The sequence below is a fragment of the Leptonychotes weddellii genome, chromosome 3 (genome assembly GCF_054177405.1).
Source record: "Leptonychotes weddellii isolate Sample4059 chromosome 3, ASM5417740v2, whole genome shotgun sequence".
Lineage (NCBI taxonomy): Eukaryota > Metazoa > Chordata > Mammalia > Carnivora > Phocidae > Leptonychotes > Leptonychotes weddellii.
In genome coordinates this window covers 17,308,709-17,327,397 of record NC_138371.1, presented here as the reverse complement: position 1 = coordinate 17,327,397, position 18,689 = coordinate 17,308,709, and the positions used below count along the sequence as shown (strand labels likewise).

General features: G+C 43.1%; 1 protein-coding gene across 3 annotated transcripts in view; it reads left to right on the top strand.

Moving 5' to 3' along the window:
• The first annotated feature begins 482 nt into the window (after positions 1-482).
• ARPC2 (actin related protein 2/3 complex subunit 2) overlaps positions 483-18,689 on the top strand; it is a 29,633-nt gene continuing 11,426 nt past the window's right edge. Inside the window, exons 1-6 of one of the 3 annotated variants that reach the window (XM_081813620.1) lie at positions 483-628; positions 846-927; positions 8,522-8,556; positions 10,496-10,608; positions 15,157-15,202; positions 18,315-18,501. In XM_081813620.1, coding sequence (XP_081669746.1) covers positions 854-927; positions 8,522-8,556; positions 10,496-10,608; positions 15,157-15,202; positions 18,315-18,501 — 455 coding nt within the window. In that variant the 5' untranslated portion in view covers positions 483-628; positions 846-853. Of the gene's footprint in view, positions 629-839; positions 928-8,521; positions 8,557-10,495; positions 10,609-15,156; positions 15,203-18,314; positions 18,502-18,689 lie in introns of those variants that run through there. The other 2 variants (XM_081813621.1, XM_081813622.1) reach the window with 2 other exon arrangements.

Genomic DNA, 18,689 nt, shown 5'->3' with positions numbered 1-18,689 from the left:
TTTCCTTTACCAGACTGTAAGCTCCATGAGGGCAAGATGTCGTCAGTATCATTCACCACTGTACCGCCAGCACAGAGCCATGAGGCCGCTAAATATTGGCTGGAGAAATGAATTCGTGATGGTGCTGCTAGAAGCCATTAGTGTGGCATAAGTAAGGGGCACGCCGACAAGCTGAGAGCAAAGGAGCCGGCTAGGAGAGGACAAGGGCGAGCTCCTCGCGGCGTCTCTGAAATGACACGACCGGAAGGGTAGAGCTGGACCTCTGGGACGAGCGGGAGGGAGGGGCTGGACAGTGAGGCAGGCATTGGAGAATGACAGCTGACGAGGAGACAAACTTGCAGGAGCTGGACGTGAAGGGGAGGCTGTGGGAAAGCGGAAGGAACCGGGGGATGGGGTGAGGGTCGCGCATGCGCCAGCCCAGCCTCCGCGGCGCCCCTGCGTGCGCGTGCACGAGGGGTCAAAGCGGAAATGGCGCCGCGGGGCCGCGCGTCCGGGCAGCGAGCGGAAGTGGGTGTGAGAGCGGAAGTGGCCGGCTGGAGCCGGGGGCTGGGCGGGGACCGGGCTTGTCGGTGAGGCGGCAGCGGTGGCGGCGGCGGCTCGGCAGGCGGGTTCAGGCTTCGGGGGCCAGGTCGGTCGGGTGGGTGGGCGTCTCCACAGTCAGTGCGTGCGAGGGCGAGCGCGCGCGTCTTCCTCTTCCCTCCCACCCCGGTCCCTCTTCTCCTTTCCCCTGACCTCCTACCCCACCCAACCCCCCTCCTCAGGGGGCAGCAGGGCCGCTCCCTCCGTCCTTTCCTCCCTTACCCACCCTCACCTTCCCTTGTTTCTCCTTCCCCTGCCCGGGGCAGCCGCCGCCATGATCCTGCTGGAGGTGAACAACCGCATCATCGAGGAGACGCTCGCGCTCAAGTTCGAGAACGCGGCCGCCGGGTGAGCGCGCGCCCAGGGCCGGTGGGTGGCGGGGGAGGCAGAGTTGACCCCTGCTAGTCCGCAGTGTCGTTCAGTTCCCCCAGACTTGGAGGGACGAGGTGGGAGACCTGGCCGGGTGTGGGGACGGCCCTGGCGGGGTAAACGTGGGAGGCGACTGGGCGCGGTGGGGTGAGGGGCAGAGATGCGTGGGGAAAGGCTTGGAGGAAGGATGCGGAAGCGGCGAGTGGACCGAAGCGCGCGTGCCAAAGGGCAGGAGACCTGTGGGACATGAGGACAGCTGGGGCCGGAACTCTGGCCGGAGGATCCCATTGCCTTCTGGAGCGAGCAGGGGACCCCTTATCTCTGTATTCCCCGTCATTGTTCTGAACCCCAAGAAAGCCCGTTTGAGATTGGGTTGGAAGGAGTTTCCAGGAATTCCCAGGACTGGAGGAGGGAAGAAGATGCAGGCCCACGTCCCCACCGGCCTTCTCGCTCCCCAGCCCCACCCCCACCTCAACGTCTAAAGGAGCTGGAGGCAAGACTGAAAGACCCAGTCGTGCAGCCGGAAAAACGCGACTTATGTAGTTTCCCTTCCCGAACCCTACTGTTAAGACACACTGGCCATTTTGTTACATATTTCTCAAGCAAAGCTGATAGTTTCCCCATTCACACCCCTCCCTTATCTCTTTTCTGAGGTTCTAATTCTCCTCTCCCCACCCATTTATCTTTTAAACTCTTAATATAAAACCCCTGGTCTGTGATTTTTAATGTGGTAATCCTGGCCCAGGTACACACTTAGAAGCATCCAAAGTCTATAAAGTTCTCAGATAACCTTTATTTATCATTGGCCTTTTTAAAGGTAGGTTAGTACGTATTTCTAAGGCAGCCTTCTCTGTGAAACACAAGAATCAGTAGAAAACAGCCTCCTTCCCCGAAGCTGCTTTGCTTTTCTAATATTTAAAACGTGAGCCAAGGATCTGGTTTTAGCTTCTAATTTTCGGTGGCCTGTAGCCAGCCCCTTTGCCTCGTTTCCCTGGGCTTCGCCTCTTGGTTACACAGTTGAGGAAATAAGTGCAAACCTTCTGGTGAACTGGGAACTAGTCATAAGAAAGAAGTACTTGGAGATCTGCAGATGGGAAAGGGTTGGTGCCGGGGAAATTCTAAAGTGCTCATAATGAACTTGTGGCTTGGAGGCTTTAAAAAAAAATACTTCTAACCCACTGCTTAAATTGAACAGACTGTGTCTCTTGTCTCTTTTATAAGGTCACAGATTTTATCTGTAAAGTAAAGCATGGCTTTAGTTGAAGTAAGGCTTACAGTAAGCAGTAGCTGCTATTTCCTGCCAGGGGCTGCAGTTACTTATATTTGAAGCTAACTTGCTTCTTGTCTTCAGTCTCACCAGTTCCTCTGCATTTTAAATGTTTGAGTGAATCAGCTCAGAGTCTTATTTTGGGTGATGGCTGGGTACTTCTTTTGAGCAGTGTAGCACATCGGAGGAAGTTAAATTAACTTCTGCATTTTCACAGCTGAATCTGTTAAGTGCATTCTCGAGTTCAGACTAGCAGAGAATGAGACCTGGGTGGTTATAAGCTGATCTACAAGATAAATGTCTGTTCATTTTCAAGTAGAAGCATGCCTTGTAGTGTAGAAGTACATTCACATCTATTTGTGTATTTGTGATACCAAAATGAAGCCCATTATCCAGAACATCAGCTCTTTTCCTTTTAAAAAATTAACTCTTAACAAAGTACCGTTTCAGAGGAATTAAAATAGGCACTCCAGTCTGGAAGCGTAAGTTAGAACTTCTAAGACATTTCTTAACGAAGTATATGTTATAGCAATGTTGGATATTGGGGCAGGGCAGCAAATTTTGGCTTTTACTGTGGCCTGTCTTCCCTTTGAGGTGTGACTTTAAGTGGGCTCAAAACATACTCTGCAGAAAAGCGTTCTGAAGATCTTTGAAGAGACCCTGATAGCAGGCCTAGGAGGTAGGAGGTAGGTGGGATTGCAGATGTAACCGTGGCTGCACACCAGCCACGGTTCTAGTGCTCAGTTGCCCCCACATGTGGCTAGTAGCGGCCATATTTGGACAGAACACATGTAGAACATTTCCACTATTTGCAGAAAGTTCTGTTGAACAGCAGTAGCACTGTTGAAGCTACTGAACATGCGAGCATGAGATAGTCTGTGGTATATGCTTCAAAATACAGTTGCAGTAATTTTCCTCCTGAGGTTGATTTTTTTTTTTTTTAAATGATGCCTCAGACCATCCTGCTGAATGTTGCCTATAACATCCTACTAAGAGTCTAAACTAACTTTGGGTAAAGCAGTTGTTAATCTAAACTGTTGAACATTTAGGCATGATCACCTTTTAATTTGGAGGCAGTTCCGAAAAAGCCTAAGATTCATTCCTAACAAATTGCTTTCTATTTTTTCCTACCACACTCCTGGGGAAAATGGCTTATTGGAATGGTTCATATATCGTCACAAAATGATAATTATTGGTAAATTGTCTACTCGACATCCTACACACTATGAGAATATGCTGATTAAGAAGCCATGCTCAACACTGCAAATAAGCTTGTGCAGGTCTTGTCAACAGCATTGCCTTTTCATTTAGGAATTCTTATCCAGATGCCCAGTTAAAACAGAAATAATCTGGCAAATTAATTTAATTTTTTGTTACTGTATACATACAAGAACCTTTCAGCCTCAGAAGCTAGGCCTGTCAACTTCAAGTCTGGAGTCCAGAATTGAGGAAATGCTGTCAGATGCGAATTGCTGTTGATTTTAAGTGCATGCTGGCTCCTTGCCACAGCTGTGCATATTGTGAGGCTCTGTGGTTGTGTGAGGGGGAGTGAAGCAAGCCGTGCCAGTTGGGGGTGGGCAAGGACTGTGGGAGGAGAAATTTGAGAAAAGAATAAATTAAATCTTGCTGATACCTTGTTCTGATTCCTAAATATGCTGCATGTGTCCTCAGAGAGACTGATTTGAAGTGATTTGGAATTGGGACATTGTTTAAACATCTAGAAGAAATGGAATGGTCTGGTTGGTCTTTTTTTTTTTTAAGATTTTATTTATTTATTTGAGAGAGAGTGAGAGAGACAAAGAGCACAGGAGGGGGGAGCAGGAGAGGGAGAAGCAGACTCCCTGCTGAGCAGGTAGCCCGATGCGGGACTCGATCCCGGGACTCCAGGATCATGACCTGAGCCGAAGGCAGTCGCTTAACCAACTGAGCCACCCAGGCGCCCGGTCTGGTTGGTCTTTTTACAGGTCATTATAGTTGCACATTGCTGCCTGGCTTCTGACCTCCTCGGCACCGCTTTGTGCATGAAGCTCCAGAGCTATACTCCAAGAAACTGATGACTCCTTAAGGGCAGGGCCTATCACTTTGGTCATCTTTCTTTCCCAGCATCCTCACTGTATGTATAGTTAGCTCAGTAACTATTCTCTTGAAGGAATGGATGAGGCCAGGTGGAATGGATCTTAATTTCTTTAGGTGCTTAATTTATCACTATTCTGATACTGTGTGAATCAGCTTTTAGATCATCTTTGTTCTGCATATTTTGAGATCTGGCTTAGCAGAGAGTAAGGACCACATTTTTTAGTCTTGGCTCAAATAGGTTGATGGGAGCCTTATAGGGGAATTAACTGGAGAGTGATCGAAAACTTTACGGTGAGATAGCCGAATTCAATAATTTCTCTCATTCGGTTCATAGAAGGGGTAAGTAGAAGAGGCACATAAGTGCCCGGATGGGGAATTGGATGCATTCAGGAGTAAGAACTCCAAAATCCTTAATGAGAAAAGGAGATTGGAAAATACAGTTGTCAGGAGTTCTTTAAGGATTTTAAGAATAGCTTTTGAAACCCATCTGAATGAATTGAATATATTTTAGTGTCTTGTGCTATCCAGTCAGTAACCCTGAGGACTTATCTAGCTGGTTTGTTCTAGGATTCTGGATATCACAACACTGTTCTGTTTCTCCTTACAGTGCTGACCAATTCCTGATTCTGGGAGTTAGCACAATCCCACAACTTCTCCCAACCATGGATGGCTTCAAAGTCTGGTCTCTTCTGACTTCACGTAGAAGAAAAACTAATTCATCGATCACCGTCTATGAATTAGACACTTTGCTCTAAGCTTTGAAATCATAACTTCATTTGATTTCAAAATGTGCCTGTGTGACAGCAGTTCCCATTTACAGCTGAGAAAACTGGGCCTCTTGGGAGTTGTGGAAGGAGTAGACTAATTCATTAAGCACTGTGCAGATACCCTTCACTGGGGACTTCTAACCTTATTTATGATCTGTCACACACACAACATGATATTTGTATGGCACATTTGAGTAAATGGTCTAGCCTAGAGCTCCTGCTACTGGGTGGCCCTGAGGGCTGTGAGGATCATTATCTCAGCATGTCTGTAACTTAGTCACAAGACACTGGTTGGGAAGCTTTCCTGTACGCATGTCATCTCAATTAGTCTTCACAACAACCTTTTAATTTTCATTTTCTAGGAAAGGAACCTGAGGCTCAGCAATATCTGAACAACATTGAGTGTGGTTTATAGCCAGTAAGTGACAGGACTTGAACTGTCAGCTCTTAAGGACTTGCTTTTATTGTGATTAAACTCATTCCCAGCATCTGAAACTTTAGCAGATGGTAAAACAAAAAAATAACTTAATCCATTTATCTTTTGGGCTTGTTAAAGTGGTGCGCTTTCCCGCCAGACCAGTCTTACTCCCCTCTAGCTCCATGGTTTTAAACCACAGAAGTAAATAACAAACACCTGGTCTTGGAATTGACACACCCTCCTGTTTGGTATATTTCACTCTTGCTATGGTCTGTTTGTTGGGGCACATGACCCACATGACCTCTCAGGAAGACTCCTTTGGACAAATGCTCTCCTTTACAGCCTGTCTTCTCTATAACCTATTGTGCAGTCACAAATAGTAAACTAAAATATTAATGGCGGTGATTTGACAAATATTCCCGAGTCAGGCAGCAAACCACTTGGTATAGCTCTTCCTAAGCAACTTCTCCCAGTGGGGATATGTGCTTGGGAACTTTACAGCCTAGAGAAATTCAGAATTTCAGTTAAAATGTTTATAGGTTGGGGGGGGCGCCTGAGTGGCTCAGTCAGTTAAGCTTCCAACCCTTGATCTCGGCTCAGTCGTGATCTCAGGGTCATGAGTTCAAGCCCTGCACTGGACTCCAAAAATTTTTAATGTTTATAGCTTGGAACCCTAAGGTTTTTTATTTATACCTAATTTTTCTCCATCTGTTGAAGTAGGAGAGTGAGGAACTCAGTCCTTCGTTGGCTGAGTTAAAACCTAAGGATTAAAAAAAAAACAAAAAAGAAAAACCCAGCCACCTACTAAGTGATGCAATATGGACTTTTACAAGCCTCCACCCTGACTTTTTGGCATAGCCACCCTTCCCCAGGAAAATATACTTTGGTGCTCCCTCCCATTGTGCAGCCTCTTCATAATTCATTCAGGTGAGCCCTAGATTAATGTTTGTGCTGCTTCTTCCTTTGCTCTTGGCTTTTTAGAGGTGAGGAATGGTGGTTGGCCATTCATTGTCTTTGTCTCCTGGCTGTAGTTTCAAATGAAAGATCAGAAGCAATATAAGTTTTCATCTCGCTCTTTTCATCATATTCTGAACTCACTGCTTCTCTGTAAACCCACTCGGTGCTTTCATTCTTAGAGTCTCCCAGAGTGATTCTCCTAAACCACACATGGATGGCTATGATGAAAGAGTAGAGTAGAACTCTGTATGTGACTTATATCGGTTGATTTTTCAACAGGGCTAACGTACACTTCATAGAAGCCAGTTTCCTGGAACGGTATTGTATAACATCTGCAGCAGCTTTTTAACACTCATAAACCCCCCTGTGTATTCCATTATTTCCCAGCAACCTAGAGGGCAGCTCAGTCGTGGTGCCCTTTACAGGTAGGGGAGCGGAAGTAGTAAAAAGATGTACTTGATGTAAAAAGAAGTAAAAAAGATGTACTTCATGGTGAGGTCTTGAGCAAATTAGGCAAGGATAAATGTGGAAATGTGTGTGTCTTGTCTGCTGGTCCATAAAACAAAGTGGAATCATTAGAGTCCTAGGTAGTTAGAGATAAAACCGTGGAGCCTTGGGGCGCCTGGGTGGCTCAGTCATTAAGCATCTGCCTTGGCTCAGGTCATGATCCCAGGGTCCTGGGATCGAGTCCCACGTAGGGCTCCCTGCTCAGCAGGAAGCCTGCTTCTCCCTCTCCCACTCCCCCTGCTTGTGTTCCCTCTCTCACTGTCTCTCTTTGTCAAATAAATAAAAAATCTTTAAAACAAAAAACGTGGAGTCTTCCTTTGTTTCCTACCATTGGGCTTTGAGAAGTGGGGAAATCACGTAAGGTTGCTTTTCATGGGAGGTTAATTGACCATGATTGTTTATAGCTAGGATGTATGTCATGCCTTCTAGGTAATAACTCCGCAGCATTTATCAAGTAGAAGTTTCTGTACGACGCTGAGCAGGGAGCTGCACAGAAAGTATCAGGCTGTTGTCATTGCCTTCCAGGATAAGTTTCATATCTGTTCTCTTGCTTTATCTTTAGCAGTTCTATGAGGTCGGTAGGATCACTTGTATTCTCCCATTTTATAGATGAATAAGAGAAAATAAAGGTGTGCAGGTGTTAATTTGTCTGAAAACATGGTCCTGATGAAAAGCTAAAGCTGGAAAATTGGTGTCTTGACTGTTGCCAGTGATTTCACAGTGTTACTTTGTGCTATGCTTTCTATGCAGGTGCAGCACAGGAATTTCAAAACAAAACTAGGGTAGAACCAGGCAGAGGGCTTCGTGAAGTAGAGTGTTGAATACTTGGGTGACATTAAGGGAGAGGGAAAGACGTGTAGGAAGACTTAGAGATTGCCTTTGAAATGGTATAGAACTTCGTGTTTTGTTTTATGGCCTGGAATTATCCTTTCATCTTTAGTGAGTTAAAACCATTCTACGTTCTGGGGCGCCTGGGTGGCTCAGTCGTTAAGCGTCTGCCTTCGGCTCAGGTCATGATCCCAGGGTCCTGGGATCGAGTCCCACATCGGGCTCCCTGCTCTGCGGGAAGCCTGCTTCTCCCTCTCCCACCCCCCCTGCTTGTGTTCCTGCTCTCGCTATGTCTCTCTCTGTCAAATAAATAAAATCTTAAAAAAAAAAAAAAATTCTACGTTCTGTTCAGCAGCTTTCCTGCTGCATGTACTACCTCCACGTCCATCACTACTGTCCTGTGGGGGAGACATTGATCAGAAGATAGCATTTTGTAGTTCACGTATGCAAATGTGCATATCATAGTCTTAAGGAATTCTGAACTGAAGCTAAGCACCAACCATGACAAAGATTCGACAGCAGCTGGAAAACAAAAACTATCTGTCCTGCTACAAAAAAGTATCCTCCACCTTAAGTGAGCCCAAAGGTTCAGGTACATGAGAAAATGAGTTGTGTTCTCAGGTCAGCAGTAAGCATAAGATTGGTCCAGAATGCTCCTATCTGAAATAAAGCTCAGAAGTCTTTGCAAGTCCCCTTGAAGCCAAGCAGCAATACAACTATCTTAACTAAGGGACTTTTCTTTTTGTTTTGCAGTAACAAACCAGAAGCAGTAGAAGTAACATTTGCGGGTAAGTGTCCTTCCTTCAGCCCTGTTAAGAGAAGGCACAATATATTGGGTGCCTGGGTGGCTCAGATGGTTAAGCGTCTGCCTTCAGCTCAGGTCATGATCCCAAGGTCCTGGGATCGAGTCCCGCATCGGGCTCTCTGCTCCTTGGGAGCCTGCTTCTCCCTCTGCCTCTCTCTCTCTCTGTCTCTCATGAATAAATAAAAAAAAAGAGAGAAGGCACAATATAAAAAGAGAAAACAAAATCATTCCTAAAATAAGTTTTGAGATTTGGGGTACTATCCCTTGATTGTCAAGTCTTTTTGAGGTCTTTGTTTTAGATAATTATTTCATGGATTTATTGAACTGTGTAAAGTTACCTGCTGATATTTTAGAAGTTTGGGCTTACTGTTGTGGTATAAACTCAAGTTTATTTAATTTGGAAATGCTAAATTACTGTCTTCAGGCAATCTTCATCTCAGTTTGCCTAGCACTAGAGTAGCGGGAAAACATGGAAAATACTAGAGACCTGTTCAACAAGGCAGAGAGAGGTTACTGCTTTCTATTCCCTGTTAAGAATTAGATATTGAGGGGCGCCTGGGTGGCTCATTCGTTAAGCGTCTGCCTTTGGCTCAGGTCATGGTCCCAGGATCCTGGGATCAAGCCCCACATCGGGCTCCCTGCTCGGCGGGAAGCCTGCTTCTCCCTCTCCCACTCCCTCTGCTTGTGTTCCCTCTCTCGCTTTGTCTCTCTCTGTCAAATAAATAAATAAAATCTTAAAAAAAAAAAAAGAATTAGATATTGATACTACTCACTTGCTGTGTGGACTTTGAGGAGTTAAACAATCACCCTCTATAAGGTGAGGATACTTGACTAGATCTTGGAAGACTTTTTGCAGCTCTGAAGTGCTGTGACTGGAGGCCAGGCACCATCCCTGTCCCCTCCCACTAACTAGCAATGCCAGGTCTCCCTAAAGTGATGGCATTCAGCACCTGGCTTCAGGGACTACACAGGGTAAATCCTCTCCGTACTGTAGAAAGATAGAAGCCAAAGGGAGGGGAGGCCTGGATATAGATTAGAAGAAATTTAAGAAATAACCAAATGCAGTGTGGGGCCTTATTTGGATCTTAATTCAAATAAGACAACAGTATTTTAAAACCTTTTTTTGGAGGGGGGGTAGAATATTTGAACACTTGACTGGATATTTGATAGTAAGAGGTTGTTTTTAAAAATTTAGGCATAGCAATGGTATTGTAGCTTGTTTTTTAAAAAATCCTTTATCATTGGAGATACATTCTGAAATACTTATGGATGAAATGATGTGATGTCTCAGATTTGCTTTAGAATAAATCATTGGGAGGGGACGTCTAAATGAAAGAAGGTTGGCCATGTGTTGATAATTGTTGAGGTCACATGGAGGAAACTAGGGGTCCGTTATACGTCATATTGTAGGTTTGTTTAAAATACATCACAGCAGGGCGCCTGGGTGGCTCAGTTGGTTAAGCGACTGCCTTCGGCTCAGGTCATGATCTTGGAGTCCCGGGACTCTTGGAGTCCCTCATCAGGCTCCCTGCTCAGCAGGGAGTCTGCTTCTCCCTCTGACTCTCCCCCCTCTCATGTGCTCTCTCTCTCATTCTCTCTCTTTCAAATAAATAAATAAAAAATCTTTAAAAAAAATAAAATACATCCCAGCAAAAGCTTTTTAAAAAAAATACTTTCAGTACCAAGCTGTGATGAAGGTAAGAATAGTTTTGTAATTTTAGAAGAGAGCAAAGAGATAAGTACTTGATAGTTCTATCCCAGTGTTTTTGCTGACTTTCTGCATGGATTTAAAATAAATACCATTTTACTCATATGCCTGCTTCCAAGGAGGACCTCCTTGTGGCCTGTAACAAGGTAGGCAGGTGCTTTGAGATCTTATTTCCCATTCCCAAGTTAAGCAGTTTTATTTACTTTCCTCACAGATTTCGATGGAGTCCTCTATCATATTTCAAATCCCAATGGAGACAAAACAAAAGTGATGGTCAGTATTTCTTTGAAATTCTACAAGGAACTTCAGGCACATGGTGCTGATGAGGTATGTTCCACATCATTTTCCTTGGGACTCTTTATTTCCTCTTCACCTTATTGGCAGCTTGCCACTCCTAGAAGGTCTGTGGCACTGGTCACGCCTACTGGCACTGGCCACTCCGGACAGCTTGCTCACCTAACCAGGGGCTCTTGACCCATAATGATATAAAGAAGCGTGTTTTTCAGAAAAAGCTTTGGAGCTTTGCTTGTTGTTCATTACTCTAGAAAAATAAAGGTGTTCCCTAACCAATGAAAACAAAAACAACTTTAGTTTCCCAAAAATACACCAAAGAATACATTCTTTGACCACTCTAAAAATAGCTATCACAGGGCACCTGAGTGGCTCAGTCAGTTAACAGCCACCTCTTGATCTCAGCTCAGGTATTGATCTCAGGGTCGTGAGTTCAAGCCCTGCGTTGGGCTCCACATTGTGGAGCCTACTTAAGAAATAGCTATCTCAAGATAGATGGGTTCCATTCTATTTCTATAATATTGTGAAGCAGGTATACAGCTCTGGCCTTTAAAATTTATGGTCTTAATTTCTCATTCTGGAAATTTAAGCACAAGTCTGCCCTTTAAATTTTTTGATTTAAACTTCTTTAGAGCTGGCCGCTTTAAGTTTCTCTTCTTCCCTATGACTACCTTTGGGGAAGTAAGAAACGCTGTCCATGTATTTTGAAATTCTTGATGGCCATGCCTCATTCACTGGCTTCTTTCTATAGCTAAAGTAGCAGGTTTGGTTCCTGTTGAACTATATTTGCTCTGGGGAGAGCCATTTATGGAAGAAAGAAAATGCTGTTACACTAGTGTGCACACGTTGTGGTTGGGTCTCAAAGCAGGAAGTATGACTCAGTTCCTGAATCAGTTTTCAGCTATCTTTTAGTTTTAACAAGCTAGGTTCTCCTTAATCCGGTGAATGAAGATAAGCTATTTCTATTTTCTTTCTGATAAAGAGCAGTAGCTTTTGAAATATTTAAAATTTATGCAATGAAAAGGCTGTTTGCAATAAAAAAAGATCAAAATCCATCTCAATGATATTTTGGTATTAAAACCAAAACTGATATTAAATACAGTCCCAAGAGCCATAGGCAGTCGTTTTCTTAGTTATTCGTAAGCAGTTGATCTGTCCCAGCAATTCAAGGGAAGAGCCAAAACTTTTTCTCATTTGCCTCATAAGTTCAATGGAAGAAGAGATGTGTAGAGAATTTGTATTTGGGGTGATTTTATCTGAAAGAAAAGCTTCAGGAGGAAGACCTCGTCTCATAAAACATATGAAGGATCATTCTATAAAAGTTAGTGGCCAACTCCCTTTACCAGATTAACAAAAGGGAACAAGTAACCGTTAAAGTGGCCCCGCTTTTGATTAACCATAAAATGACTACCTGAAAAGAATTGTTAAGGCTTTGAACAGACAACTCAAAATTGTGTAATCATTCTCCCCAGACAGTCCTCCCTCTTTAAGATGCAGGCACAATGATGATAATAATCTTTGGAAGTGAAAGAAAGCGTTAAAGCTAGATTTCTTAAATCTTTCCAGTCTGTGCCTTCTGCACACTGGAACTCCACAACACAGTGCTATTCTTGTAGCTCCCACAGGGTCAACCAACCAACCCCACCCGCCCAAGTGGGTGGAGCAAGTAACACTCACAGTTTTGGAGCAGAGTACACAGTAAATGGCTCTCTGGGTTGGTTAAACAGTGACCAACCTGTGATAACCAGAGGAAGCTTGCTACTTTGCCCAGGCCCTTTTTCAAGGCAGAAAGCCCCTGCTGCTAGGGTGGGAAAGTCTGATGGTGAGGACTGATGGGGTGCCTCCACCCATCTCCTGGTGTCAGGTTGGAAGAGGGGGGCACTCAGTAGAAAAGTGAATCGTGGTTAAACGTGCAAGTGATATCAACAGGGAAGCGTTGGCTGGTTTTGCCAAGTGGAAGGAGCAGAGGAGTTAAACAGGGTATGTTTGGCTCTAAGAATCTTTCAGATCTCAGAATATTAAGCTTGGAATTAAACTAAATCTTAGGAGCTATGTTTTTTCCTTCCACATCGAATTTCCCCTTCCTCCAAGTACCCACAGGACACACGGTGCAGTACTGCAGCTCAGAGATTCCATGCTAGTTAAAATTCTTCTGGGATGTGCCTGTTACTCCCCCCACCGCAAGAGTCTTTAGGAGAAGTAGTATATGGTGCACCTAAAGGTGAGATCTCTCTGTGCCACCAACAAACTCTGTGACCTTAACTGCTCCCTTCAGTTCCTCTTCTGTAAAAGAGATAACCTTACAGTGGCTGTATGGTCACCAGGTCGGAACTGCATGTGGCATTACTTGTCATTTGCCTATATAACAGACAAGTGTGCTCACAGTCGGGCGTTGAGGTCTGTTCTGTTTTCATAGTTTGCAGATAGAGAATTTCTTCCAGCTATTGGAAAGTGGTAAAATAAATATGTGGAATATTAAAGAGTATTTAAGAACAGAAAGGAAAGAACCTCACCATGTGATAATTTTTTCAAACAGGACGTAAAATACATGGTTTGCTGCTGCGCTTTTTTTTTTTTTAATATCTAGAGGGTACATGGAAAGTAAGATTAGGAAAAAACCTCAATATTCACTCAGCTCTATTTATTGCCAGCCCCCATATGCAGGCATGAGTGGGTGCAGAGACCAGAGCCTGCTCACATGGGAGCTCCCTTCTAGGACTGCCTGCATTAGCACTGCTTTTCTCTGGCTGATGGAATCCTGTAAAACCTGCATGTGTAACTCTTACAATTAAAACAAAAGTTAATGCTTTTGTTCACTTTTAATTTGGTAACTTGTCATAGATTAAGTGTCCTTTTTTTTTTTGATATCCCAGAAAATTCCAGAGGATCATTAGTGTGTTTGTGGTGAGATAGTGTTGAGAAATTGACTAAATGTCTAGAGACAAAACCCTGCAGCCTGTTGTACTAATCTTAAATATACTGTTACATACACGGACCTCCGTTTTCCCTTGTGGAATAGTGACGACACCTTCCCTCCCTAAGTATGTTTTTAATGAGGTTTGAGAATAAGGCATGTCTGGGACACCTGGGTGGCTCAGTTGTTGAGCGTCTGCCTTTAGCTCAGGTCATGATCCCAGCGTCCTGGGATCCAGCCCACATCAGGCTCTCCCCTCCGCGGGAGGCCTGCTTCTCCGTCTCCCACTCCCCCTGCTTGTGTTACCTTCTCTCCCTGTCTCTCTGTCAAATAAATAAAATCTTAAAAAAAAAAAAGAATAAGCCATGTCTGTTTTGCCTCTTAAACAAGACTACTAAATACCAAAAAGTTATTAAGTTCTGATGGCTCTAATGTTTATTTTTTTCTGTCATCCGATTGCTGCTTTTTTCTACTGCTTAATGTAGCCTATATAACATTTAAGTCTGAACTAGTCCTTCCAAAAGGTTTGTTTCTTACAACTGTCAGCCTAGGAACAGTTTCCACCAGGTAAAGCAGTCACTCTGACAGAGAAATAGGAAGGTGTATAAAGGGTTCTTGTTTTATCATTTACTCCCCAAAGCTGGAGAGTAGCCAGCAGTAAGTATTGGTTTGAGGGGAGGGACATTTAGAGAGTACAGCTTTCTGTGGACCCACCAGTATAAATAAATGGCTATGGTTCAGTGATCTCTTGTCTTTTGTCATAAAACTGATGATGAGCTAAATAATTCTAAGGCTTGCAAGATAAGCAGGCTAACTAGAATCTGTTCCCAGCAATTCTGGCTTTATCTCTTCACTCACCTGGGTTACTGATTCGGCCTGTACTTAGTTGGTAACTAACATAATCTACTCTCACTTGGGTTTAACATCCTTTTGCACTCTTGAAAACAAAAATGATTGTGTGCAAATATGCGATATACAGGAGGAGAACAGAGAACATACAAAGGGTGTGACCAGGTCCTAAAAGAGTAAAAGATGAGCTTGATTGAAAAACACATCCTAGATTAACCTTTTGGATTTTTTTTTTAAGCAAGGTTTTGTGGGGTTTTTTAAAGATTTTATTTATTTATTTGAAAGCGAGAGACAGCATGAGTAGGAGGCAGAGGGAGAAACAGACCCCCTGCTGAACAGGGCTCAATCCTAGGACCCTGAGATCATGTACTGAGCCGAAGGCAGATGCTTAACTGAGCCACCGAGGTGCCCCTAACCTTTTGGATTTAATCTCGATTCCATGAGTGACTTGCTTGGGAACTCAGATATATCTGCTTCCCCTTGTGTATTCAGTGTCCCATCCACCAAATGAAAAATTCTGTCTTAGAAGAAGCGTGGCAAATACAGTGCTTTAAAAATAATGACATTATCGGGCGCCTGGGTGGCTCAGTTGGTTAAGCGACTGCCTTCGGCTCAGGTCATGATCCCAGGGCCCTGGGATCGAGTCCCACATTGGGCTCCCTGCTCAGCGGGGAGTCTGCTTCTCTCTGCCTCTGCCTGCCACTCCCCCTGCTTGTGCTCTTTCTCTCTGTCAAATAAATAAAATCTTTTAAAAAATAAAAATAAAAAAATAATGACATTATCATGACCTTTGGATTAACATTTGTTTTTGTATTTTCTAGTTATTAAAGAGGGTGTACGGGAGTTTCTTGGTAAATCCCGAATCAGGTATGTAGTAATATGAGCAACTGTGGAGTGACATGGAAAGAGACCTGTCATGTTTGTACTCTGCTGTTTTTTAACCAAAGCATTTCGTTTAAATATTGTTCATTTTACAAATATTTCTGCCTGAGCCCAGTTCGCACTTCAACCCTCTCCATAAAAATAGTTTTTAAGGGGCTTTACTTTGTCCAGTAGTGGTACACGGTGTGGTTTGCAGAACTGATGTGTGTCATTTTTAACACTTATGTGGTGGAGCCAAGTAACTTGCAACCAGTGAGCCACTTTTGTTTGCTCGTGGTGATTAAAATGCCTTTTGAGACTGAGCAAACACTGGTTTTCACCCTAGCCCCTAGTAGTACCATTTTCTGTACTCTGCACTTTTGGAGAAGGAAACACAACTATTCTCACATATTCAAGGAACAAAAATTTCAGCCCCCCTTGTAATAAAGAATAAATAGTCTCTTTGCAGCCAGAGGAATTGAAAAGCACCATGGCCTTCCTTGATTACAACAGCTACGTTCCTACTGCTTTACAGGAAATTTAAAGCAGAAAAACTGAACACTGTTTTCATCTTTGTGAATAAGTGGTAGCCTCAAATTCTGAAGCATTTAGCTGGGCCCCCTGATGAGGACCAAGTGGTTAAGTTCCTTTGAACATAATATTACTAGCATTTTGTTCCTGTGGTACTTTGATTAGCAAATTGTTCTAAGAAGGAAGTACATCTGTCTTTTCACAGCTGTTACTTTTGCTAGCTTATTTCCTCCCCCAACCCTTGTGTGGTTTTTGTTTGCTTATTTGTTTTCATTTTTATAAAGTGACATGCCTCACCAGTCCCAATAGAAGACCTTCCCCTGTCTTCTGTATGCTGTGGAAACAAAACACCAAATACAGAAAGAGGTCTTTGGGGTGTAACTTGTTACTAGGAGTACTGTAGGTGGGAGCATTGACTGCAGTCCATAAAGAATACTAGAATGTGTTCATCCCCAAATTGATGGTAAAAGTATATCGAGAAATAAAAACCAAAAAATAAATAACACTAGGCTTTAAGGGGAATCAGGAATTTCAGAGAGAGAAGAAGGAAGAAAGAAACAGAACTAGAACAGAAAAAATTGTGTTGGAACTCTTGGGCATGCTTGACCCAGCTCATATCCTACAATCTATCAGAACCACTGGAGTGCTTATGTTTCTGTCCCTGGGCCTTTTCTTCCACTTCCTGCTAAAAGCACAGGCCATTGCCAGATTGCAGACCTTGTGTTCATACAAGTGCAAAGTATAAAAACGTGTGAAAGTAGTGTGTCTCCTCCTGTTTTTCTGTGGCTTTGTCTGGGCAAGTTGTCCAGGCCATACTAGATTTTTACTTTTAATCTGTCCTCAGTATGTTTCTCTTTATCATATCAAAGCCTTACTTAGAGTCTGACTTTAGCTATAGTTTTACTTAGTTTTATTGGCTTCTTAAAACTAACAAACCTCAACTATATATTTTCGTTTTCTGTCTAATCTTTAATCCTGTAGTCTGTTTGCCTATCTGGTTTTCAGGTACCCAAAATGGAATGATGATTGGTATTACTTAATATTGGAGTGCCAAAAATATGTTAGCACAATCTAGAACAGAGATTTAGATAGCCCATGTTCTCCATGAAGATCAGTCCAACAAAAAACAGACCTCAGGAATGCTCTTGGGGAAAAATTAAATAGCGACAAAGTATAAATGTTTAAGATATTCCATACAGGGGCGCCTGGGTGGCTCAGTCGTTAGGCGTCTGCCTTCGGCTCAGGTCATGATTCCAGGTCCTGGGATTGAGCCCCGCATCGGGCTCCCTGCTCGGCGGGAAGCCTGCTTCTCCCTCTCCCACTCCCCCTGCTTGTATTCCCTCTCTTGCTGTGTCTCTCTCTGTCAAATAAATAAATAAAATCTTTAAAAAATAATAATAATAAATTAATTAATTAAAAAAAAAAGATATTCCATACAATTCTGGTAAAATTATTCCCAGCAGTTACCTAGACTATGAAATGATCCTCAGTGATGTACAGATACTCTTGCAAAGCCACCTCTAGGCTTTTTGGCATGTATTAATTGTTTGATTAACTCATCAGTTGTCCTAACCGTGTTTGCTGGAACTCGTACTCGACATGCAGTGGTCAGCAAACTTGGCTTCGGGTCCCATTTATTGATGACCTACTGTGTTCCGGGCACTTTAAAATACTTAACGCTCTCTAAATTTTCCCAAGGGCCTCCCCCATTTCACCACCCTTTTTAAATAAGATGCAGGAATTATAGAGGTTAGATAGTTTGTCCAAGGTCACAAAGTGGCAAGGCCAGGATTTGGACCCAGTTCTATTCAACTCAAAATAGAGTTGCTTACACCTCTATGTCATGCTGCATTTAGCATGGCACTCTGCTCCTTTGAACTTGTTTCCCTCTAAAATGGGAATAACCATATCTGACTTGCCTACTTCAAAGAATTCTTACAGAGATCAAATGAAGTAAAATATTTTAAAACACTGTGAAATTTTTATAGCGTTTACATGTAAAAGCTACTGGGGAAGTATACACACTATACACACACACGCGCGCACACACATTTTTTAGATTTGTCCATACCTTGCCTCCTACCACAAAGGGTTTGTGATGGTATGTAAGGGGTTTGTTGTTTTTTTTTTTTTTAATCAAAAAGCTACCCAGCTGCTGACTTATGTTAGCACTTGGCAGTTAAACCATCAGAGGAAAATCTGTAACTCCTATTATTATAGCTTGATAGCATACACAAGTGCCCCCTTCACTACTGTGTCTAGAACACTAAATTTCTACTTAAAGTTCCTGGATTATGGCTTCTTCCTATTCCTTATTTGTAATTAGTCATCTTTGATACTGATTCAAATTTTTGCATAGCATTTGTTAATTAGCTACATATATATTTACAGTGGTTTTATAAGAATTAAAGTTTTATCTTACCTCATTTGCCATTTGAGGCAGATGAGAATGGATAGCGATCTACCTCGGTTAAAAGTATGGACACTGACACAAAATAAAATGTCATTAGAACCTGCAAAGTTTTTTGGTTTTGTTCCTAATATAACCATTGTTTTTTTTGTTTTTTGATTTTTTTCCCCTCTCCAGGGTACAATGTCTCTTTGCTATATGACCTTGAAAATCTGCCGGCATCCAAGGATTCCATTGTGCATCAGGCTGGCATGTTGAAACGAAATTGTTTTGCCTCTGTCTTTGAGAAATATTTCCAATTCCAAGAAGAGGGCAAGGAAGGCGAGAACAGGGCAGTTATCCATTATAGGGATGATGAGACCATGTGAGTATAGAACTTGGTCCTAAAGCCTGGGTGTGGCTGTTAACATGCCCTTACTGAAAGATACACAGTTAAGTCAGACCTTAAGCTCTATTGTGTGAATCTCCCTAACATGTCTTTCTCATAAAATTCTTTAAGCCAGGATGTAGATGACAGAGGAGAAAAGGGGGCCATTTCTGCTGGTCTCCAGA